At 42.0% G+C, this 26,001-nt stretch overlaps 1 protein-coding gene across 3 annotated transcripts in view; it reads left to right on the forward strand.

Annotated features, from left to right (window-relative positions):
• Positions 1-26,001, forward strand: part of NCK2 (NCK adaptor protein 2) — a 69,906-nt gene that overhangs the window by 31,198 nt on the left and 12,707 nt on the right. For 2 of the 3 annotated variants that reach the window (XM_053384259.1, XM_053384258.1), the window contains one exon: positions 10,764-11,005. In XM_053384259.1, coding sequence (XP_053240234.1) covers positions 10,780-11,005 — 226 coding nt within the window. In that variant the 5' untranslated portion in view covers positions 10,764-10,779. Of the gene's footprint in view, positions 1-10,260; positions 10,521-10,763; positions 11,006-26,001 lie in introns of those variants that run through there. The other variant, XM_053384260.1, reaches the window with a different exon arrangement.

Below are 26,001 nucleotides of genomic sequence, written 5' to 3' on the forward strand. Positions count from 1 at the left end.
TTATTATTTATATGCTGCCCATCTGGCTGGGTTTCCCCAGCCACTCTGGGCAGCTCCCAAAAGAACATTAAAAATACGATAAAACAATCAAACATTAAAAACTTCCCTAAACAGGGCTGCCTTCAGATGTCTTCTAAAAGTCAGATAGTCTTTAAGAGAGAGACCTGTTGAAATATTTTTTAAAGTAACGTTTGTTTAATATTTGAAGATAAAGCACAAGAAAGAAAAGAAGAAATACTCCAATACTTAAAATAGAAGAGAAAGAGAGAAAACCTTTTAATTTTGGAGCAAGCCAATCCTAGGAGTTAACAGTGTTATGTAAAAGAGGTAATTTTGTGCCCTGAAGGCTCATTATTTAAAGTAGACAGAAGTGGGCTGACATTGGAACTGGGGAACTGGAAAGTAAAATTTTCCTTCTCGTAATCTAAATCTTCCTGCTCCCTTAAAACTCAGCAGAGGAATCTCTCCTTCTCTCCCATGAATCGTGCTACGGAGTCGTGGCTATCTTTATCCAAGTTCACACTTTTCATGTCTCCCACGCTATTCTGTATACCTTCCGCTTCTTCTTTTGTGGGTCATTTTTGGGACTGTGGGCACGTTTGGAAGTCGGCAGAACTGTTGTGAGCACCGCCATAAATTGGTGTGCACGGGGCAGTTTTCCAACCACAACAAGATGACTGCTTGGAGGGCCTATCTGGTCCCAGAGAACAAATAACTTGCCTGAGAAAATGAGTACAGTGGTACCTCGGGTTAAGTACTTAATTTGTTCCGGAGTTCCGTTCTTAACCTGAAACTGTTCTTAACCTGAAGCATCACTTTAGCTAATGGGGCCTCCCGCTGCTGCTGTGCCACCGGAGCACGATTTCTGTTCTCATCCTGAAGCAAAGTTCTTAACCTGAAGCACTATTTCTGGGTTAGTGGAGTATGTAACCTGAAGCGTATGTAACCTGAAGCGTATGTAACCCGAGGTACCACTGTACAACCCCCTCCCCCAAAACAGGGAAGCCGCCCCCCCAACTTCAAAACCAAAAAAAGAGGCCAAGACCCACACGCCTACTCCAGAATTAAGTAAGAGAGGCAAAACGCAAAGAAAAACTCCAAAAAAGAACCCCCCCCCCCCGGCTCAGCACTCATTTTGCATCCTACTGCCTCCCATTCATTCCCCAGTGGCAGGGTCCTATCTGAAGAGATTTGGAGGGAGGATATCAGTTTCTTTTTCCCCTCTCTCCTTGCCACCCCAACCCCTTTTGACCCTTTCTTTTCCAAGAAAGGAAACAACAGCTGGTTATCTGGGAAGAAGGTGGGGCAGCTTGGAGCCTTCTCTTCCTTTTCTTCCAGTTAGCCCAGCCTGCTGCTCATCAAGGTAAATGAAAGTAGGCAACATCTGACAACATTTTATTTATTTGTTCATTTTATTTTTTTGTTCGGAGGGCTTTGATGGGCATCAAGGGGGCATTGGGTGCTGTGCTGCCCATGGGCGCTGCTTCGGGAAACCCTAGATCTGGTATAAATAACCCATGAATTTAAGGGAATTCGTTTTGTGGTGCCCGATCGGAAGGTTGGAGGTTTCAATCCTCACAACAGGGTAAGCTCTTATTGCTCTGTCCCAGCTCCTGCCAACCTAGCAGTTCGAAAGCACACCAGTGCAAGTAGATAAATAGGTACCGCTCCGGCGGGAAGGTAAACGGTGTTTCTGTGTGCTGCTCTGGTTTCGCCAGAAGCGGCTTAGTCATGCTGGCCACATGACCCAGAAAAACGCCAGCTCCCTCGGCCAGTAAAGCGAGATGAGTGCCGCAACCCCAGAGTCATCTGCGACTGGACTTAATGGTCAGGGGTCCCTTTATCTTTACCTTTACCTGCAATATGTAATGGTAAAAAGCCAATGCCTTTCACGTGGTTGCAATCTTTTAGACGGTGCCCTTGCTCAGCACTCGAACGTCAACAGTTGTTCACGAACCTGGAAGGGGACGATGGGAGGCGTAGGCCTGGGTGCGATAACCTTGGAATGGTACATTACTGTCTCCCACATTATTGCTCTACTGCAACATAAGTAATTGAAAATGCTGTTTATTGGTATTGCAGCTAGATAAGCTTCATTGGTAACCCTGCTTTGATAAATGTGAATTAATATTTACGCCGTTCACGCAGGTGATTAGTAGTGGTGGCCCTATGGCAGCCTATATCACAGTGCTTTTAATGTTCCAGATTGCTGGTCTGTTCCTACAAATTTGCAGAGTAGTTTTGTGTTTTACATGCCACACTCACACGTTTTCCCATCCTTTCCCATCCTGCTCTTAGAAAGGCTGTGTGAATTCTGTTGCTGCTAGTGCTAGACATTCGTACTGTGGACTTAAGCAAGCAGGCTTTCTCAGGCCTGTTAAGCATACTGTATTCCCTTTTCATATTAGATAGTAATCTTCAGCCTTCACCTTCCAAGGTACGACTGTATTTCTAAAACATTCGAGAACCAAGCCGTGGCTTCCGATTGGCTGCAGGAAGTTCCTGCAGCCAATTGGAAGCCACGACAGACATTCGTGTTCCAAAGAATGTTTGCAAACCAGAACAGTCACTTTGGCGTTTGGGATCCAAAACGTTTGACTCACAAGGTGCCGAGATATGACTGTATTGGGGGGGTGGCACTGCTGCAGCAGACTGCAGCTGCAACATTGCAGCCAACAACCCCATTCCTCTTCTTTTCCTCCTCCTCCCAGCAGTCTCCACAATAACATTCAAATAATATATTTAATCTGTGGCACTCTTTTCTTACTGCTGCAGTGGTTACAAGCGCTTTGCAGGCTGTTTCACCCAGAATGCCTCACTGAGGAAGGACTCACCTGGAAAACAGAAAAATAACTAGCATAGCTGCTGTTAATATTTGGGGGAGGGTGTTAAAAGCAATGGGAGAGGAATAATGGAGATGGAATAATGAGGATGCCACTGCCAAAAGGAGGAGAGGGCAAGCAGGAAGGAGAGAACAGTAGGGTGTTCAGGGATCAGCAAACTTTTTCAGCAGGGGGCCGGTTTACTGTCCCTCAGACCTTGTGGGGGGCCGGACTATTTTTTTTTGGGGGGGGGGAGGGAATGAACGAATTCCTATGCCCCACAAATAACCCAGAGATGCATTTTAAATAAAAGCACACATCCTACTCATGTAAAAACACCAGGCAGGCCCCACAAATAACCCAGAGATGCATTTTAAATAAAAGGACACATTCTACTCATGTAAAAACATGCTGATTCCGGGACTGTCCATGGGCTGGATTTAGAAGGTGATTGGGCCAGATCCAGCCCCAGGGCCTTAGTTTGCCTACCCATGGTGTTGGCAGTGACAGAGCTGGCACTCATCTCCAACAGGACAATCCCTTGTGCTGACCGTGCCATTTACATCCTTCCTTAGCACAAACTGAAGGAGAATCTCATTTGTTCTTTTGTGAATCTTTTCTGGCTTGGTGTGTGTATACTGATGGTGTTGCCTATTTCTACCTTCGGAATTGTACTTTGTGCAGGGGCAGATCAATTGCCTAGGCCTCCATTTGACGTTCTCTTTTGTGTTTGTCGTGCATTACAATGCTTTGTTTAGTGATGGGCTGCTGCTTTGTGTTGTCAACATGGCAGCTGTAGTAGAGGCATGATTGTCCAGATGGGCAGTGGTTTCCCCTCAACGAGAGCTGTTCTTGGTTGCCACACTCTAGCATGCTCCATAAGAGCCAGTTCAAGCAGCAGGATGTTGGCACACAGGAACTGAGGGTAGGACTCCATTGTAGTTGCAAGATATCACAGAGGCAAGTCTGTGGACAGTAGTCACAGGTTCCTGGTTTGGGTAGGTCACTCCTGAAGGATTCTTCTAGTGTTTCGTATAAACTAATTTAGAATCTCATTTTCAATAGTTTCATTCTGCAACAGTTTCTCCAGTGACACAAGGTCACAGGTTTTTACAATTGTCAGGGTATGGCAGTTGTTAAATTTGTTCACATGTTTACTATCTAGACATGCCTTGTTGGGTTTTTCGCCCAGCTTTAAGGTTATCTTTCCTTAAATGGCATCTCACAACACAGTCAGTAATAAATAACAATATACTAAAGACTCCAAATCATTTATTTGTTTTAAAACTACCTCATCTGGGTCTCAAAGCTGCTTGCAGAAACAAAATTAAAATAGCAGCAGCAGCAGCAGTAAAAACTATAATTAAAGTACAGCACCATAAAATTACCCAAAATAAGACTTGAGCAACAACAACAAAAGTCTCCAAGTCTCTCCTAAAGACTAACAAAGAAGATGCCATGTGTATTTTCTTTTTTGGGGGGGGGGGATGATTCCAAGGATATGGGGTCACCACAGAAAAGGCTTTGTCCTTTAATGCTTGTCAATATTACAGCTCTAAGCAGGGAGCCGGCACCTTAAAAGCTCAGGCAGGTTCATATAGGTGCAGGTGGTTGTTTCGATAACCTTGACCCACACTTAGGATTTTAAAGACTAATACTAGAATCTTAAATTAGAACTGAAAATGAATTGATACAGAATTCTACTGGCCAGAACGACAGCATGACTTAGTTGAATTATCACCCACAGAAATAAGTTGAAGATAGTCTGCTATAGAAACATCTTTTCTGATTCGGATAAAGTTGTATCTTGTGTGTGTGTGTGTGTGTTGTTAAGTGGCATTTCATTGTTTCTTCAGAAGATACAAAGGTTCAAAGTTTCTAGGAGGGTTTTTTCCTGCCTGAGAACATAAGCATATATTAGGCGCTTGTGGTTGCTTTTTTTGGCAGTTTGATATTTATCAGTGACATTTTTTTCTCTCCCAGCTGTGATAATTTTGACAAGGAACATCTGGTTAATCAGTATTCATGCATTCTTCCTTTTAAAAAGCCACAACAGCCTTTGTAGTTTAGCACTGAACAGGTACCCTGCAAGTTATGCTCAGATGCCATAGCAATGTTGCTCCTGTAGCAGGAAACAGAACTGTGTGCACTTTCTGTAACAACTGCCTCCTTTAATACTAGGTAGCACTGTGGAAGCTGCGTTCTCAGTTTGTTCACCCACCTGTCCTTTGAGCCAGTGCTAGAACTTGGGGAGACTTGGGAAGTGGCAGAATTTGGGAGAATGAGAACATTGCATGTGTATAATAATAATAATTTATTATTTATACCCTGCCCATCTGGCTGGGTTTCCCCAGCCACTCTGTGTGGCTTCCAACCGAATATTAAAAACTGTGCAGCAATAGACATTAAAAACTTCCCTAAACAGGGCCGCCTTCAGTTGTATTTTAAAAGTAAAATAGTTGTTTATTGCCTTGACATCTGCTGGGAGGGCGTTTCACAGGGCAGGCGCCACGACCGAGAAGGCCCTCTGCCTGGTTCCCTGTAAACTCACTTCTTGCAGCGAGGGAACCGCCAGAAGGCCCTCGGCGCTGGACCTCAGTGTCTGGGCTGAATGATGGGGCTTTTGAGACTGCCAATCTGCACTGTGCATGGTTTGTCTTGAACAGACTCCTAGGATGGCCTTGTAGGCTGAGACTAGCGGGATAAGTGGTAGTATAGTTGAGTGGGGTTGAAGGAGGAGTGGTGCAACAAGTAGAAAAGGGAGTTGGCCATGAGCCCTGACCTGCAAGTAGCTTGCATAAAACATTTTGATCCAGAATTGGCCTTCACAGTCACTTATGGACTCACAGTTAAGACCGTGTTCATGGAAGACAATATTATGCGGCTATGAGTGATCGCCAGAGAAGAAGAAGAATTCTTTTCTAAGCTAAAGTCAGCTGGATAGCTCACTTGGTTAGAACATGGTGCTAATAACACCAAGATTGCAAGTTCGATCCACGTAAGGGAGAGCTGCGTATTCCTGCATTGCAAGGGGCTGGACTAGATGAGGGTCCCTTCCAACTCTACAGTTCTGTGATTCTAAGCTTTCTTTGAACAATAGCATATTTCCGGAGACTTCAGGTTTAAATTTGACTGATATCAATTGTACAGTTAATGCTGGAAATAGAGCACCAGAACAATGTGTATTCTAGGTGGCATGTTGTTGATTTTGCAGATAATTAGCTGGAAGGGATAGGGGAGCTTCTTGTTGTTTTGGATTGTACAGGAGTGTATTTTTGTTACTGCTTTAAAACATCTTCACTGCCTCCAAAAAAACATTTGTTTTTGTCATCTTGATGGAATCTGTCTTGCCTTCTCATTGACCTCCAGCACACCTATTTTTTCAGAGTGCTTTTTAACGTTCATTCCTCGCTGCTGTCCTACAACTCATGGGCAGAAACCATGCATTTTGGCCAAGGAAAGGACAGCTGGTGATGCAGTTGTGTGTTTGTGTGAGCTGGGTTTATGTTAACTGTTATAAGGATTGGTTAGTTTTTCTGTTAAAACTGGACAAAATACGGTCAAGAAGGTACTGCGGTCAGATTCCCCCCCCCCCTTTTTCACTCTGGTCACACATCAGAATACAAAAAAAAAAATCCATTCTGTGATGAATCATTTCATGATTAACAACAGATTTAAGGCTGAACAATATGATGTACAGAATGCATTTTGCAATACTGTTTTAAAACCACATATATGCAATGTGCATGTACAGCTTCTGTGCTAGTAGTGGTGTGTGCAACACTCTTTCGTCTTGTAAGGAAACTGCATATTTAGCTTTTGAGGTAGCCCATAACTTGAGGTTTCCTGTAAACAAAGGATATGTAGGTTAGAGTGGCTGCTTGCTGTGTGCACATTGCATTGCACACTTTGATAAAAGAGCAGGCTTTTACATACCCAACACCTGCATTTCAGGGGAACAATGTGAACAGGGTTAGGATACTTGACACGGTATGTCCAACCATGTTACTGTAAAATGGGTGGCACATTTGTGGGAATTTTTAGTCTTAGAATGGTATCTTAACTGTGGGAGAATTGTAAAGGTGAGGCAGGATATAATCCTGTCTAAATTTTATCTGTTGCAATTGTAGAGCTTTCTCGGTGCATTTACATTAAAAGAGAGTAAATGAAGTTCATATTCCTAAAATCCATATTCAAATTGCAGCTAATATGGTGGTGGATATTACAGTGTATCGGATGCTAAATATTTGTACTGTAAACCCGGTTCAAATGCACGAACACAAAGCTTGTGTGCATGTTGTCTTTCGATTTTCTTGTCTCTGCTGTAACCCCCTCCATTGCTCCAGCGTCAGATCAAAAATCTGTATCTTAATAGTGATGTGGTGGCATGCCAAAAGACATATTATACCAGTGGAGAGGATTATAGGGCAGCATTGAAAAAAGGGACGAGTGTTTGCAGGTGTCTCTTGATGTTTAACTTAGGCTCCTCCAACTCTGCTAGCCGACTTCTGACCTATTTCTGTGCTACAGTTCAAACCATGGTTTTGAAGAGATCCTGCTCTGCTTTAATCTGGGTCAACAAACTGTATAGGGGGGAAAACTTGTTTCGCAGATTGCTCAGCCCTATGAGGTGGCAGCATCCATATTTGAAATTCTGTTAAGAGGGAGCTAGTGGCATGTTTCACCAAGTCATGGTGGGAGTTGGCCTGTTTTTGCATAAATTAATTTTGCATAAACTGTGCCTTTAACTTAAAAAAATAATAATTATGTTCTGATATGCCTAAGTAGCCATTCAAAGCTGAGTGCCTTTTCCAGAAATGAATAATACTAGCATCACTTGGAAATTTGGGACCTTATCCTTGTAGGTTTGATTCCTGTAAGGGAACAACTGCATATTCCTGCATTGCAGAGAGTTGGACTCGATGATCCTCAGGATCTCTTCCAACTCTACAATTATATGATTTTGCCCAGTCACTTTTCTGTAGCAGCAGCAAAGCATTAATATCGCTTTACCATCCATGTAGTGTATAGTCTCTGTGTTTCTGCATTACACTCCTGCTTGTTCAGATCAGGATCTCTGCTAGATCAGGTCAAAGGGAATATGTCCACAGATATGTTTGGTCCATAATGTGGTGGCACAGCAATAGTATGGGGCCACACAAAAAAGGACCTTGTGGATTGATTCTGCAAGTACCTTCAAAGCTGAGAATAATGTTGAAGACTAGGCACTCTTCCCATCCCAAAATTCTAAAGGTAAAGGTGCCCCTGACCATTAGGTCCAGTCGCAGAAGACTATGGGTTTGCGGCGCTCATCTTGCTCTATAGGCCGAGGGAGCTGGCGTTTGTCCGCAGACAGCATGACTAAGCTGCTTCTGGCGAACCAGAGCAGCGCACAAAAATGCCGTTTACCTTCCCGCCGGAGCAGTACCTATTCATCTACTTGCATTGATGTGCTTTCCCGTCGCAGGGATTCAAACCGCCGACCTTCTGATCGGCAAGCCCTAGGCTCTGTGGTTTAGACCACAGTGCCACCTTTGTCCTATCACAAAATTCTGGCAGTGACCAAATGTGGCTGACTGCTCAGGTTAACAATTATGTGTCCTTGGTTCAACTGAGAGTGCTATGTTACATTGCAACTTGTTTTCTTTTTAAAAAGTTTTGTTTTAAAATACGCAAAATTCTTTTGGTTTTGGTTTTAGTGTTAAGTTTGTTTTGGTTGTGTGAGTGGATGCCCTTACAGGGTGACAACCTAGCAACTGTTCATGCTGACAGTGTAGTTGTTAATGGGAGAATTTCAGCTTCCCATGTTCAGAATAATTTAAATTAATCTAAATGTGTATTGACAGTAAGAGGATCCAGAGCAGGCACAATTGTAATCTCCCTGTGGCCAGGTCATTTTATTGACCTGTGGTTTGACTATTTTGTGATTACTGTGTGTTAGCTCTGCGCAACTCCCATGGAAGAAACCCTAAAAACTAGAACGGTCATTTTAGCTAGAGTACAGCTGTTTTGTCTGCTGTTCTGCAATCCATTCCTTCACTGAGCAGATAGTTTTGTTGCTGCTATGTTGAAATGCAAGGTGTTACTGAGTCCATTAAAACTTTTTGTCAGGAAAGCAGGAATGGGGGGGGCCGGCTGATTTCTCTAGGCGTGATGGGGAGCCCATTTCTGCAATTTGTTAATACATTAAGATTTAATTGAGGAGGTGCTTGCAGATTTACAGACCATTACTGAGTGGCACCAAAACCCGTATGAGGCAGAGGCAAGCTGAGTACATCTGTTCTGCTTTTGAAAAGATAAGTCACAGGGTCGTTCCACATCAAATCAACGCAAAAAACAAGAGTTTCATCACCCACTGTCTTGGATTTTTGATGAAACTTGGTGTACATCCTTCCCTTCCGGTTGAAAGAAACCCCTTTACATTTTTTCCCCTCTATCTCTTTCTTTGCCATATGCTCTTCTAGTAGCAGTTAGTATTTGTTTCTTTGGGGCTCTTTTGGAGATCTTATCAGCCCTTGCGTTGAGTTGCATCACCTCATTTTAAAAGCCCATTTCAGGTTGCAGAAATGTTTTGCATTGTTTTTTCAGTAGACTATTAGGAGTGCAGAATTCTGGGAGAGGGCGAGGGTCAAAGGTTCTACATGCTGACTAGCTGTATAGTAAAGAAACTGTAATGAGCTAACCTAGCTGGGGAAAACCAATTGTCACATGAATGGGATGGGGATTTTCTATGTGCTCATTGGCACTCTCGACTCTTGTGGTTTATGTGTTCCTTCTCAGATGAAAGAAAACAAACTAAAGAAATCACTGAGTTAAAGCTGACCAAAAGTCCAGAGGTTGCACTATTATCAATTTACGATGGGGTGGAAGGTTTACAGGCTATGAAGGACTTGCTCACAGATTTATTGACAGCTGCACGAATTATTATAGCTAGGAAGTGGAAGGGGCAAGCAGAATATAAAATGGAAGAATGGTATAAAGAGGTGTGGGATATAGCTATTAATGATAAATTAACATGTGCCATTAAGGCAAATGGGGAATATGCAGGAGAAATGATTTTGAGGTGATATGGAGGGTGTTTGTAGAATTTGTACTGTTGAAACGGAAAGGGGTCAAACCATCGCAAGAGGTGTTGAAATTTTGGGAGGTTGGATAGTTACAATGGAACGGTCTCGGTGGTGGGGTGCACATTATTATTATTATTTATTGATGATTATTACTTTGTCAAAATTTGGAAAAAAAGAAAACAAACAAAATTTTGGATTTTGGATCAGGATAGTAATTCTGGAGCATTTTAAGTCTTTGTATTTTTTTAAAAGGGAACATTAGCAACTGATTAAAACTTACCCAAGAATGACAACAGGTTCATTCAAAGGATGAGCAATCATATTAGAGAAGTTCAGCAAAATATTTCATCCACACTCATTGTTCAGGTTAGATTTCAAGTAGTATATTATGGGAGTTCCATTAAAACAAAAATGTCTGATCTTGCCGTTCTTACGTTGTATTTCCTTTCACTCTGCATCTCATTGTCTTAATTCTAATCTTCACATCCTCCTGAAGCTTATAATCTCTTCTCCCCTAAAATGAAACTAAACTTCCAGCATCTGCAATGAATTGCAGCCCAACAAATTGGATGCAGTGTTATGAGAAACCTTGAGGTAGGATCATGAAGTAGTCAACCTGTGTGGTGGCAAGGTAAGTTTCTGCTTAGACTGTGCCACATGTGCACAAAGTTGTTGGAAGCAGATCAGAAAAAGGGTGAGGGGCTGATCTGGACCTATTCTACGGGAATGTGGTTTAGTGCTGCATCAGAAACGTAGCGTTTTTGCTCTGCAAGGATGTTCTTACTTTTTAAAGCTTTCTCTATGTTTTCAATCTTCAATGGTGAAACGGAGGAGTATGTGCAGTTTTTCAATGAATGTATTTGTTTCATGACAGAGGGACTCCATGAAAGATGACAGAAGAAGTTATTGTTATAGCAAAGTGGGATTACACTGCACAACAGGACCAAGAACTTGACATAAAGAAGAATGAACGCCTCTGGCTGTTAGATGATTCCAAAACATGGTGGAGGGTAAGAAACGCAGCCAACAAAACAGGATATGTGCCATCAAATTATGTTGAGAGGAAGAACAGCTTGAAGAAGGGTTCCTTGGTTAAAAATCTGAAAGACACATTGGGTAAGTCCTTTTGGAGTCTTGCATTAATTCTTTTCAGAAACCAATTATGTTAAAACGCCTGTAGGGCGAACATCATGTCAGCATTGCATATGAAAAGGAGTGTGGATATTTGCTCTTAATTCGGAGCTCATAATTTTAAGCAGCAGAGAATTTGTTTTTGTAAGAAGCTATTTTTGTATTATCAAGAGGAAATGCAAGTAGAGAGAAATTTTTCTTTTGTCCTTAATCTGTTTATCAGATTTTCGTAAGAATGCACATGCCACACTCCCTGTTTATCCCTACAAAAATAAAGACTTTGAAATATGTCACGTGTACTGGTAGCGCCAACACTTTGGATTGTGTTTTTTGTTGATATGCTTGTGTCGAGTCGTGCACGTGGGCAGTTGTTGTGAAATTTACAAAAGCTTTTACGTATCTCTTAATGGCCTTTATTTTTTAATTTCTCATGGGGACTTCACTGATTAAAGAAGAATGACTGGTGATCCTGTTTTTAGCTGGATTGGTCTCCTTTCATGGTAACTTTCAATTTGTTAGACTCATCTGAAACTTTTGAGTGGTATTAGACTAAGTTATACTTGGGCCCATTAATGTCAACATCCTTGAATACCACTCTTCTCTCTTCCTCAGCTACCTCCCTGTGGTGCAGCCTGTGGGCTCCTGGGCTTTGTTTTATAGCATGCTGAGTTTTCTCTAGTCGTGTACCAAAGTGACGGCAAGAGTTGAATGATCTCCGTTTATCCTCCAGTTGTTACATTGGGAATTTATTTCCTTAAAATTCTCATGTTACGCTTTTTGTTCTACTTTAACCATAAGTGGCATTTGCTCAATTTATGTGATCATCAAAGGAGCCGAGCAGTTCTTGCTTTGTACTTTGAGGATAAATATTGTGTCTCTGAGTCAGAGGTTTTCAACCTTTTTGGAGTCCACGACTCCCTTGACCAACTACATTCATTCTGCGGCACCCCTGTGAGGCTCAGGAGCCCATTTATGTCACCCCTTGCCTGCAGAACTGGCAGCCCCTCACCCTTATTTGAACACCCTCCCTTGTGGAGTGTTCCTCAGCCTCATCTCCTTGAGAACCCTCTGGGCAGCCACTGCTGCCAACCCTGGTCTCTGAACTTCCCCCCACAACCTTAGTTGAGAGGAGACATAAGAGGGCATCAGAAGAGGGATGGAAGGAAAGAGGTGCAGGGGCCAGTGTTGCTCGCAGCACCTCTGACCACCCTTCATGGCACCCTGGTTGAAAATCACTCCTCTAAGTGATGCCTGTTGAAAATCACTCCTCTAAGTGATGCCTGTTTCCCTGTCTTTTATAATCCTATACCTTTTGTTTGTGTGTTCCTTCCTCTCCATGTTTCTATATTTATTACTAGCATTTATTTGCTGCTATGTTTTGTCCTTTGCCGAATTCAGTTACTGCCTCCTGGAGACCTAATTTTTTATCTTTACATGAGTGAGCAGAAATGCAAATCTGTGGTGGGAGAGGTGGTGCATTTCATGTGATTATTTGCAAATATGTACCAGAAGCACATAGTCTTTCTCTCACATATGGGATTTCTTATTTATGATGCAACTCATTGCTTGCTTTAAATGTACTAGACTGAGTTGCCAAACTTACGCAGTTTCCTGATATCATTTTGTCGTGTTCCTCCACTTCCACTTCACATAATTGGCTGTGATTGGCAGAATGGAAAAGTAGACAGGAGAATGATGCTGGGGTAATGATAATAAGTTTTCCTAGTTCCCCCAATAAATTTAAGTGAATCTTTTCATCATACAATACAATTAAAAAAACTAAATTGAAAGCAAAAACAAAGAAGAGCAAAGAAAATAGAAGGCCCTCATTCAAAGGTAGATCTCAATCCTTGTCTCACTGAGAAGTGGGTGGATCCTCTCTTCTCCCACCCCCCTCACCTTAGGAAATCTTCCCTTCCCTGCCTCTCACACAGGGTCCTTCACTAGCCAGCCTTCAACGTTCATGTGCGTACGATCCTGTAAAGATGGTGCCCCATCTTCCTTTTAAGAATTCACCATGCCCCAGCATCTACCAATAAAAATATATGTTAAAAAAGTGTCCTTTTGATGACACAAAGCAAGAGTTTTTACCCGTTAAGATATCATTCCCACCCACCATGCCCCTGCCTGGATTTTCAGTGAACCAGCTTAATTTTGCCTGTTGATAGTGAGACAAAAACCATATCATGATTCATCTCTAGCCCTAGTGGTAGGTAACTATTAATCTGGAATGGGGAGACAGATCCTGCCCACCTCAAAATGTTCACACACACAGTCCAACAGGGCCTGGGTGAGAACTCCATTGTAGATGTGCAACCGAGTGTGAATTTGCATCAGAACAGAGACGTGTTTTTTTAGGTTAGAGTGTCTTGCGTGAAGTGTGATCAGTGCCTTGTCAATCAAAGGTCTTGACTTCATGTTCCATTTAATGAAAATGAGGCTGTATATCTTTGAAGGCAGTAAGGCTTCAGACACATGGTTCTGATGTATAATTAGATGCTGATGTAACAGAACACATTGTGCTGTTTGGTGTTTTGATTGTAGTTGCTGATAGTTGCTTAAACAGAAAAACCGTGCAAATTAACAGCATTTGCCCAATAGCGAAGATTTGTTTACCTCTTTATAGCAAGATAGCTTCTTTTCCTTTTTCACTCTCAGTTCATTTCCTGAAAATTTGACCAAAAAAAATTAAAAGGCACATTTATCCCAATGCTCACCAAAGCATGTATATGTAAACTGATAATATATAGCACCAAAAAGAGTACTGTGTATTCATCCAAACAACATACAAATTATTTATAAACCATGGCTTCATCAATTTTAGATGTCTCTTTCAATGAATTGGGAATGATAATTTCAAAAAAATAAAAAGTGAACTTTTACCTTATCTTAATAGATGTGATGGGACGTGGGTGGCGCTGTGGGTTAAACCACAGAGCCTAGGACTTGCTGATCAGAAGGTCGGCAGTTCGAATCCCCGCAACAGGGTGAGCTCCCGTTGCTCGGTCCCTGCTCCTGCCAACCTAGCAGTTCCAAAGCACATCAAAGTGCGAGTAGATAAATAGGTCCGCTCCAGCGGGAAGGTAAACGGTGTTTCCGTGCGCTGCTCTGGTTCGCTAGAAGCAGCTTAGTCATGCTGGCCACATGACCCAGAAGCTGTACGCCGGCTCCCTCGGCCAATAAAGCGAGATGAACGCCGCAACCCTAGAGTCGGTCACGACTGGACCTAATGGTCAGGGGTCCCTTTACCTTTACCTAATAGATGTGATGGGAGATCTATGATTAGGATCTTTCTTTTTCTTTTTTTTAAAGAATAATGGCTACTTGGTCCCTGAATTGGATTGGCACTGGCAAAGGATGCCAATCTTCTTCCTCACCTGCCCTCCATGCCACTTAATAGCTGGCAGAAGGAAGACCATGAAGTGAGGGAAGGTTTAATCGCTTCCTGCAGTCCCTACCATGTTAAAGTCTTACTTGGTTCTTAATAAATTCCTTGGGTTGTGTTTTTTTAAAAAATGGAGATCCTAATGGATCACATGTATTTGCGTCTTTAAGAAATGTGAAGAAGGGCAGCAAGACAGAAGGAATGATAAAAATGGCAAGGCTCCACCCATTGAACTGTATTCCTGCCCACTTCACTGTCTCCATCCAGCTCAGCCACATTCAAGGTAGGTTTAGCTTCTAGGGGAGTGAATTCTGTAATTGGTAGGTCAGCCATGGAAAGTTCCTCTTTATGTGCACTTGCCATTTAGGTCTAAATGCTTTATAGGTCAAATCTAAGTTTCATGAATTGTGCCTGGAAGCCAGAGTTTCAGCGTGCCAATACTGTGTGCTCGCAATGACCTCTCTGGTTAGAAGGCTCACCACATTTATCGCTAGCTTCAGCCTTGCTCAAAATATATTTATAGCCTTGAGTTCATGAGGGCATGAATTGCTTGATATGAATTTTGAAAGCCAGATAGTGTCGGTGAAAATTGTTCCTGGCTTTCAGCACTCTGAAATCTTGACCATAGGTTTTGCCAGATATTGTGACAGTAAAACACAACAATTAACTGTACCTGAAATACTTTGGAGATATATATATATTTAAAAATTTTGTCCAGAATTTGTTTCTAATTTTTGCTGTGGTGTCTTTGTTGATAATAGGACGTCCCTGCCCTTTAACAGCGCTTAAATGCACCAATACACTGAGTATGGCGATTATTTCAGCAATATTTGGATTTGGTAGCACAGATATTCACAGTTCTTGTCTTTACAGTTTTATGATTGTTTGAAGCTACCGTAAATATGCCGTATGCCTGTTGCTTGGTTTTTCTTTTTTTTTCTTTTTTCACTTAGCTTCCTGTTTGTTTGAAAGTTTGCTGGAAACTGTCAGTTATTTCCTTTTTTGAAGCAACGTGCTTTGGTTAGCAGCCAGGATGCCTCAGGTGCCACCCCTCCCCATTTCACCACCAAAGGAAATGTAGCATTTGTTCAGATGTTGGCTTTGTTGTCTGAGGACTTTCACTGAGCTGTAGGGCTTTTTTATCCTGTTATATGCACTCACCTCTTTTTCAGTCTTGGTTTGCATGGCCATTCTGTCTGGAGTTAATAGGATTGTGACCAAATGTTTACAAACAACTCTTGAGCCTGCAGCCTTAAATTTGAGGGTCCTTCATTTTGTACACAGTTTATTAGCCTTTTCCAGTTCAAAACCACCCATTTATTTTTATTGGTCGATTGGTTTTTGTGGGCCTGTTTCCAAGGTGTCCAGAAGAAACGATTCTGATATCTGGTTTCAGGTACAGAAATAAATCGGGATTCTTGTTTTCCAATTGATTTTGAGAGCTGCTTCTCACTGGATGTCATCACTAGATACTGGCATTATTAAATTGCATGCATGCATGGATAGATATCAGTCAATAGGTGCAGCATGCAGTAATTCATTTGTTTATTTCTAAAATTTGTTCCTATCCTTCAGTAGTCAAGAAGCCTGAGATTGAACATCCCCTGACATTAGCTCAAGCATAACAACAGCAACAACCCCACTTTGGGGTCCAAAGATGGGGGTGTTACAGTTGCTTAAATTACAATATCATAGAATTGTGGAGTTGGAAAGGACCACATGGGTCATCTAGTCTAATCCCATGCAATCTAGGAATCTTTTTGGCCATTGTGGGGCTCAAAGTCACAACCCTGAAAGTACGAGTCAACTGAGTTAACCCAGCTTTATGGAGCTAAAACAGTTGAATGTGAATTACTCACAAGAGTAGGGTGGGTCCTATCTACTGATATGGTGTCAAAGCCCATATAAAGAGCTTGTGGTGGAAACTGCGTAATGTTGATGCCAAGCACACCTCTGTGAGGAGGAGAGAAGTGCACAATTTTGGGGCTGCCACAGAGAAGACCCTCTCTTCAATAGTCTTTAATGGCGCTGGTGCATCATAAGCTATCAGTTGCTGATTCACACGCATGTATTTATCGAGTTCTATCTCGGGAAAGGATAAGCAAAGATTACACAAATCTCTAGTAAGCAATTGTCAAATGGAGTGATATCGGAATGAAGATGTTGAGCTGGTTCACACAGCTGGTTTTTACCCAACTGTGGTTTGTCTCATGCAAACCATTGACTATGGTTTCTTGTTGGTTTGTGAACTGTGGCATGTCCTAATATGGCATGTCGTCAGCATGGTTTGTTTGCCTGCCCCTCCCCAGGCTTATGCCAACCTATAGAGCCCGGCTGCAAGAGCAGTGTGGAAACAAAAATCACGCTCAAGTCTAAGTGACTTTCAATGGTGCTTTGCCTGAAGAACTTCCTCTTAACTCTGCTTGGAAAGGAGCTTTTTCCCCACCCCGCTCTTCTACCTCCCCATCCTCGCAAGAAACAGCTTTGCATTTCAGGTGCCATGCTGCCAAGGAGAGGCACTGCTCACTACTTCTTACTAACATCCGTAGAGGGATAAATAGCAAAGCAATGAAGTTTAATGAACAGGATATAATGATATTCCAACTTAACCTTATTAAATGGTAGCAACAATTTATACGTGCAGTCATCTGGAAGAAATAAAACTAGGCATTCACATGGATAAAACTGAGAAAGTTTTAAAAATGCAGAACATGTGCAGTCCTGTATATACTTTTAGATATGGAGTTGCCAGACCCGTAGTAGAATTAGAGTGAAAACCTTTCAGCACAGCCCCTGCCTCACAGGGTTGTTGTGGAGATTAAATGAGGAAGGGGAGAACCATGTACACCATGTTTTTTGCAAAATAGGTGGGATATAAATGATGGCGATTATGATAATGATACAGTCCTTCTTTGGTGATCACTTGTAGTCGAGTAAGATTGTCTTCCATAAACGCAGTTTTAACAGTGAGTCCGTAAGTGACTGTGGAGGCCAATTCTGGATCCACACTTCCTTCCACAGTGGGGACGTAGGTTTCCGGGTGGGAGTTGCTCACGGTGAGGATTTGCCAGATGTGCCTTCCTCTTAGCACGTTTCTCCCTTTCGTCCTGAGTTCGAGCGTCTTCAAAACCGATGACGCCTTTGGTAAAGGCTGTTCTCCAGTTGGAGTGCTCGCAGGCCTGTGTTTCCCAGGGAGATATAATATCATCTCCCTGGCGAAAAAAGGAACCAGCAGATGTGCCATCATGAGAGTCCATGACTGTCAACAGATGGCATCCTAGAGAGTAAGAGCAGAATTCTGGCCATCTGAAGAGCACTCAGTGTTCATTGATCTCTGAATCTTGCCACACTAGCACATTGGTCTTGCCAAGATATATCATTTCTGCCTTGGCTCAACAAGGAGATGTGCCTGTGGAGCTGCCACTGCAGTGCCACCTACTGTTGGAAGAAAATGAATGTTTGGAAGGAGGTCACCACTCACAAGCACTTGGGAGTGGAACCTAGGGTGGTCCTCTATATTGTGGTTTTTGGTGTCTCTGACCAGCATCAGTGGAATAGACCCAGATCAGTACCGTGACTACATCCAGAGCAGACTCCAGCTGCCCCAGGAACATGTGACTCACTAAGGCCTTCCCTACAAATTGGCTCTCAGGCCGAGAGTAGAGGAAAGAAATGGTCACTATAGCTGATGCTGCTGTTCAGGAAATGTCTGGTCCTGCTGGCTCCACTTCAAGCAAAGAGGCAACACACCCACTGCCAGTGTGTTCCTATCCCCCCCTAAGCCCAACTGAACATTGCACTTTACTCTCCCAGCATAACTTTGCACCCAACTCATGAGAAAAGAGGGTTCTAACAATTCCCTTCTCACCCTTCCCCCACACTTGTAAGGCAAGAATCACACACAGCAACATGAGTTAGTGCTAGAAGAGGTGCCATTAACCAATGCACAGAGGACAGCAAGGCTGAGGAACAGGAAGAAGACTGTGATTGTGTACAGATCACAAAGAACTTAGCAAATGTTGCCACAGACACAGAAAATAGGGCGGTCAGAGCTCCTTTTATGAGCTGGACAAATGTAAAGCTGAGCACAGATTTCAGGACGGACAAGTTTCAGCCTGGTGCATGAGGCATGTCAGTACAAGTCTTCGGTGAACAGATGGACACAGCTACAAGGCAGTCAGATGCTGCTTTTGGGCGGTGCATCGCCAAGAGAGCTAACTTGCTACAGAGGCAGAGGCGTTTTGGAGTGCCTTGCTGAAGACATGATTGCTCCTAGTTGCACTCCATCACCATAACAGATCTATCAGCCAGTGGGAATACATGACACTTGACTGTGCACAAGACCCATTTCAGCACCTACACAATCCCCTTCCACTCCCTCAGACTCCCTCATTTCCTAGTGATCTTTACGTTGCCATATTTCTCCCTGGGAACCAAGGAGCAAATGGGGGAAAGGGGGAAATTCCCAGTAAGGTTTGAAATGAGTAATTTTTATTTGACAGTCAATTCGCTAAAAGAAGAAGAAGAAGAAGAATTTGGATTTGATATCCCGCTTTATCACTACCCTAAGGAGTCTCAAAGCAGCTAACATTCTCCTTTCCCTTCCTCCCCCACAACAAACACTCTGTGAGGTGAGTGGGGCTGAGAGACTTCAGAGAAGTGTGACTGGCCCAAGGTCACCCAGCAGCTGCATGTGGAGGAGCGGAGACGCGAACCCGGTTCCCCAGATTACGTGACTACCGCTCTTAACCACTACACCACCACAAGTTTTGTGTTTACGTACATCAAGCTGCTTCTAAGGTCAGAGCGAAGTGTGGCAGGTTGTCATAGTATGGGAAATGCTACTGCTGTATGAAGTTTAAAACATAGACATTATTTAAAACGTTTACTAATTAAAATGAAGTTCTTTCGCTTTCTGCACCAAGAATGATTTTTTTCTTTTTTAAAAAAATTAACTGGATTTGCAATAACTTCAAAATTTAAATTATTGAAATATTAAGAAATTAGTTACTTGGAAATAACGTGATTCTGTCACTCTAAAACTGGGAATATGTGTGGGGTTTTGTTGGATAGCCAACAATAAAAAATCAGTAAAGTCATAAGTAAAGGGAGGAAAGTGAATAATTTTGTTCTAAAAGCACACAAAAGTTATTAAGGCCTTTGTATCGGCACTAATTTTCCTATCCTGAGTCTGGAGAAAGAAGTCTTAATTGACCAAGGTTAGTTAATTGTACCAGTTATAGTTTGCGCTTCATTCAAAACCAAAGTGAACATAATAAAAATTAAGAGTTCTTCAGCTGTTCAATCATGCTTTGGCTTTGCATTTTGCAAAGAGATAACAGGTCACAGATATTTCTATGAACAAAATAGAGCTTGTGACGCTTGGTACATACAGATAAATTCTGAAGAGCTGCTTTCTGTAGAGATCTCAAAAGAGATGCCATGATTAAGCCAGATGTCAGGATGACTTCGTGACACTGCTGAACCTTAGGAAATGTTCTTGCATAATGAGGGGATGAACAGCAAGATATGGATGCTTAAAGCAAACACACCATCTTTTCCTTCACCTGAGTCAACAAAATAACCTAAGTCTGACCCTGGCCCTCTGTGTTGCCTGAGTACCAAATGCTTTTTTGCTTGACAATTAACACCTATAGATCACTAATGACAATGGAAGTGTACAGGTGTGAAATGTGGTGTAATCCTCACTGAAGCTGGGAAGAGTCAGATTTACAACACACTCATTTTCTTTCTCTGTACAGTCAAGTTTTGTTTTTGTTTCACTTCATTTCGCCCTTTGTATTCTTATATTTTTGCTTCCGATTGTCAACTGGTTGTACCAGTGACGCTCTTAATGCTTTATGTGCATTTAAAGCTTTAGTTCATAACAGCTATTTAGAAAATAATCTTGCGTGCCCATGTGCACCCTCCATTCTGCTGCCATTTTTCAGCAGCTAAAACTGGCTTAATTTTTCTGAGAATAATGATACCGACTCAGTTAACATGCAGGTGGCATATGCCAAACAAAAACTATATACACACCATATATTCATCAGATGCCTACATTTGTTATCTTTCAGCTGCAACCTGAAAGTTTATTTGCCCTGACCTTTGGCAGCATCTGATTGGAGTTAGTTTATTTGTTTCACTTACTTGGTGTTCAGCTGTTAGATCTGCTGTTGTTTTATGTTTATATTCACTGATTCTTATTTTGTTGTAATGGATTGCACCTATTTGTTGTGGGCTGCCTTGGAGACTTATATTTGGTGGAAATGTGGAATATAACACTTTGAAATTCTCTTTCATATTTACCCGGAAATAAATTCCTGCTGAGTTCAGCAAGACTCAGTTCCTAGTAGGGATGCTCTGGAACTTTTGACCCTTCCGAATTATTTTTTTAAAATGCCTGCTCCAAAGGTCTTATCTTACTACACTAGGGATTATATAGCTATATCTGAAATTTCATGCATATCAGTTAATATCTTGACCCTCCTCCATTGAATTGAAATTGTAAACCAGTGACAGCCATCACAGTCAATCATAGCCTTAAGGATCTTTAATTGTAAAGTTTGTTATCTATCCATCTGTCTATCATCCAACAGCAAACTTTATCCCAAAACATCATCTGCTCTAGACTGGGGGGGGGGGCAACATTAAATGTTGTGTTGTAGCTGCTATGTGAACGATGGAAGGTGAGGCAAGAATCTGCTTTTAGATCAACGAAGTTGTGATATGACATTAAATCAGCCTGATTTACAGAAACAGCAACATGTTAAATCTGGGACTTCTCCTCTGCCTGTTCCAGCTTTTGTTTCTTGTGTGTGTGTGTCCCTGTGCCCCCTACAACCAGATGCAGTAAAAGCCCTGCAGAAAATAATAAAGAGATGATTAAGCATGCCAGTCTCTCGGTCGCTCTGTATGGTAGTTAATGATGACATTTTTGGAAGTTATGGTTGCCTGATATAAAACACGCAATTCTATTTATGGAGTGTAGCATGATAAACTGTCAAATACTGAATACCATATGCAAACAGCTTTTTTGAAGAATTTCGAAGCGACTTTTCCCTGACTGAGGTTACATAAGCTAATTCTCTCTTTCCGCATCTAAGCTCAGAATAGTGGTCTGGCTATTGAAACTGCTCTCCCTCACGCACCACAAGTTCCCTTTCCATTTTAATTTTTGTTTGTTTAAAATAGTATAATAAAGTAAGCCTAATAATTCAAGCAAGCCTAGGACAATTGTTCCCAATTGTTTTTTTAACAAAGCTAGCAAAATGCTTTCAGTCATGGGGAGAATATAGAATGAAGGAGTGGTTGCTGGAAGATATGTCTATTTCAGGGGGAGAAAAGAGAGAAAATTTCTTCTGCAGCAGAGAAATATTGGGCCATCTCGCTTCTCTGTCTATGGAGCTCAGGCTACTTTATTTTGGGCATGATAAACAAGATTTGCTACACCACATGCGGAGCACCACTTCTTAAAATGGGGGCTAGACTTGGTAATCCCAGTTCCTTAGTGGGAGCGATTTTGCTTCCTTTCCCCCTTCAATAAGAGTCCTGTCAATTGCAGCCTGTTTAAATTAGGTTTCATGGGACAAAACAAACTACTGTATGGAGAATTCAGCCTGATCCTTTCTGTGTATTATTTGCCCTTCACTCCCTGCAGAGTTCAAGATGTCATTGAAGTTGTGTTTTTTTTTAAGGATAACAATTGGACATACTTACCTGTTCCATTGACATCTTGTGCCTTTAAAGGAATTAAATGCCCTTTGAGTCATTCCCTACTTTCCCCTGTAAAAGCATTAACCAAGGACAAAAAGACGACTCCTGATATCAACCGTTAAAAATAGGACACAATAGGTGATGTGTTCTGCTTCTTATTCTAATTATGACCATTTCTATTGTCAACCAAATAGCAGTGACATTTACTTTTCCAAATGACATAGAAAAGCTGTTCTGTCCAGTAACTTCTGTCTATGTCTTCAGGAAACCTAGAGCATTTTGTTTACTCAGAAGTATACCAGTGGTAAGGGTGGGTAGGACTGTAGACTTAGTGTTGCAAGTAAGTGACCTGCATAAGTGCTTTATACATGTGTCTAACAAGGGAGCAAAACAGAAACTGCCAATTTCACAACTGTCCCATTAAGTAGTTGATGTTTTGCCGCAAAAAGCTGTGTGAGCCAATTGGCCCATTTTTTTCTGAGGGGAGGGAGGAATTATGTTGTCGTTTAGTTGTGTCCGACTCTTCGTGACCCCATGGATCAGAGCACACCAGGCACTCCTGTCTTCCACTGCCTCCCGCAGTCTGGTCAAACTCATGCTGGTAGCTTCGAGAACACTGTCCAGCCATCTCGTCCTCTGTCATCCCCTTCTCCTTGTGCCCTCCATCTTTCCCAACATCAGGGTCTTTTCCAGGGAGTCTTCTCTTCTCATGAGGTGGCCAAAGTCTTGGAGCCTCAGCTTCACGATCTGTCCTTCCAGTGAGCACTCAGGGCTGATTTCCTCAAGAATAGATAGGTTTGATCTTCTTGCAGTCCATGGGACTCTCAAGAGTCTCCTCCAGCACCATAATTCAAAAGCATCAATTCTTCGGCAATCAGCCTTCTTTATGGTCCAGCTCTCACTTCCATACATCGGAGGAATTATACTCCTGAGTAGTAGAATCACTCTGGTTAAAATATTGTCAGCATATAACATTTTATTTCCTACCCCAAAGATGGGAAATACTTCAGCAAAAGATATGCAAAATATGCAAAAACCATCCATGCACTTTTCAGCTGCAAGCATGCATTTTTTTCTGGATACAATTTCATTTGCAGAGTTGGAGGCTTTGAACATTTGTAAACCAGGGCTTGCAGTTCAGCTGCACGTTACACGCTGCTTCGTGGAATATGGAGTTTATATTTGTCTTTAATCCTGTCAGGATTGAGAAAGAGCCCCCAACTGGGGGGGGGGGGACTCCATCACCCAAACTGAGTTCTAAAAGAAGTCTGTGGAGAAAAGGGAAAGTGAAACTTGAGTGGAGTTACTAAGAATTAAATATAGGGCTTTGTTCCTGCGGAAAATAGCATTTTGTGTTTGGAGCCAGCCTTGCCAATTACTGAAATGTGCCCCCCCAACAGCTTTCTGCCTTAAAACAGTTCCCCACCCCTTCCCCTAATGGCTGGACAATGCTGGGAAAAGGGATGGGGGAGTGTGGTCCAGCTGTGGCTTTTGATACCGTACCATCTAGTGATTATAAGTTTCTGAATTGGCTCTGTGATTTGGAAGTTTGGGGCATGGTGATATAGTTGTTCCATTCTTAACTTGCAGGGCTGTTTCCAGAAGGGATTGTTTGTTTCATTCCCTGCTTGGCGCTTCTGCTGTGGGGTACCCTCAGCTTGTCATTTGTACTTTCAGATATGTGGCGGTTTGGCTGACATCAGAATTAGGTGAAGTCCTGGAAGTCTGGACTTTGTAAAAAAAAAAAAAAAAAAAAAGCAAAGCTGGATGATAGTCAGTAATGGGAAACTCCGGTCTAACAAAGTGGAGTTTCTGTGGGTAAACAGTTCACAGATTCAGAGAGATGGTATTCCATCTGTTTGTGATAGCTGTGCACTTCTCATGGACCAAGTTTGCAAATTGGGGTGTTACTTGATCCGGTTTTGTTGCTGGGTGCCCAAGTATAAAGTACCTTTTGCTGATTTCCTTTCAGCTGTTTCTTTTTGGAATTTTACGTATTGAATTGCATTTGGGGAAAGTCTATTCCTAATCACCATATTCGGCAAATAACTTCTGCAATAAACTGACAGTACCGACTTCTATGACCCAAAACTATGACTGAATAATAAAACAGCTGGCCAGCCTTTCTCCTATATAACAGATAGGCTAACAGAAGAGCCACTTCTTTCAGCATTTCTGTTCCTTCATCCAGAGAATACCAAGAGTTTAAATTGCTGAAATGAAGTAACTAAACAGCAGAGCCTGTGAATGTGCAAAAACATGTGAAGGCTTGGTATAAACCTGCTTTCGTTGCAAATCGAGTGTTGCAAACTATAATTAGAAAATGGCAGAAGTCTGCAGAAACAGGTATCTTTATCTTCTGCCAAAATATATGGAATGAACAGTACAGATTTCTTCGTAGCGCTGAATGTTGCCAGCTATGTCAGTGCTGCTGAGATGTGTTTGTTTGTTTGTTTTGGGGGGTAATTGATCAGGAGGCACTGACTCTCGACCCGTGTTAGAAACTCCGATATATAAGCTAGGTGCCAAATGGCTCCTTAAACCAGGGTTACGGTCGCCAAAACGGAATGTCTAGTTGCCATTTGGGGACCAGACGGCTCAAAAGTCCTATTTTTCAGTACAACTTTTTGGTTCCTGAAATTCGTTCTGATTGGGCAGATAAAATACCATGGATAGAATTCTACTGGATGTGTTGCTAGTGTGTGAAAACAGTCAAGATCCAAGGATCCCCAGGCACGCACCTCCAGATGGTGGATATGTCAGGCGCATCATGGCGCCTGGGCATCTTCACTTGGTCACAAGTGGCTGATAGCCAGGTGCAAAATGCACCTGGCAAATTTTGAATGGTGCTCCTGACAGCAACCCATTTCAGATATTATGACTCCTGAATGCCAAATTCTGAACCAGTATTGTAATGTATTTGAAACTTTATTCGTAAGAAGATTCCGTACTAAGAAACGTAATTTGTTATAAGCTTTCATGAATTTTTATTGAATGCATCTGCTCCCAGTTCAGGTAAATGTTGACCTTTTATTTGTAATACAGAAGCAAACATGGTCATGGGCTGCATTCCCTTCCATGACAGTATGTGGTCCCATCAGAGCTGACCAGAATCCCACCATTGTCCTTGCAGTATGCTAGGCCTCTGGTTCTTAACTCTTGCTCTGCTTGTCATAACATTGAGCATTTTGCTAGTATTGCATAAATCTTTACAAGCAGTGAGTTTCCTTCCTTCTCTTCCATGTTGAAAAGTTTAAAAAGTAGTCCTCACAGTGGTCAAATGTTTGCAGATGTCGAGGCATTTAATAGAAGGTAGGTTGCAATCTTCAATTCAAGCATTATTTCACTATTGAATTGTTAGTTACTGGAAGATATCAAGTGCCTTGTTTTGTTGAAATTGGTTCATGGGTTTTTGTTGTTGGTTTAGGCTGGTTCCTGATGTTAATTGCACTCTCTCACTGTTGTTAGAAGGGACTTGTTATAAATATTTGGAAATCTTAATTGCTAGAAGTGTACATTGAAGTGGAAAATGGCTTAGTCACTGCCATTGAATGCGGAAATAATGAGGTCATTAACCTGAGATATGTACTTTGTCCAATTACTACCCATTCTCTTGATAGTAATATCTCTCCATTTACCATCTCTGGTTCCTTTTAATAGTGCTGTGTATGTTGATACACAAGACATTGTTCAGTGGCGGTCGGGAAGTTTTCATCATAGATCAGACCGTGGCCAGCTTCTACTGCAGACTGAAGTACTGTTTTCCTGCAATTGTATCACACACCACAATAGCTTGGTTTCTTTGCTGTCACTTTGCCAGCTTGCATGGCCACTGACTTTTAGGCTAGAGGGAAGTCTTTAGTTACAGTTCTTTAGA

This window comes from Podarcis raffonei, chromosome 4 (assembly GCF_027172205.1).
Source record: "Podarcis raffonei isolate rPodRaf1 chromosome 4, rPodRaf1.pri, whole genome shotgun sequence".
NCBI classification, from domain to species: Eukaryota; Metazoa; Chordata; class Lepidosauria; order Squamata; family Lacertidae; genus Podarcis; species Podarcis raffonei.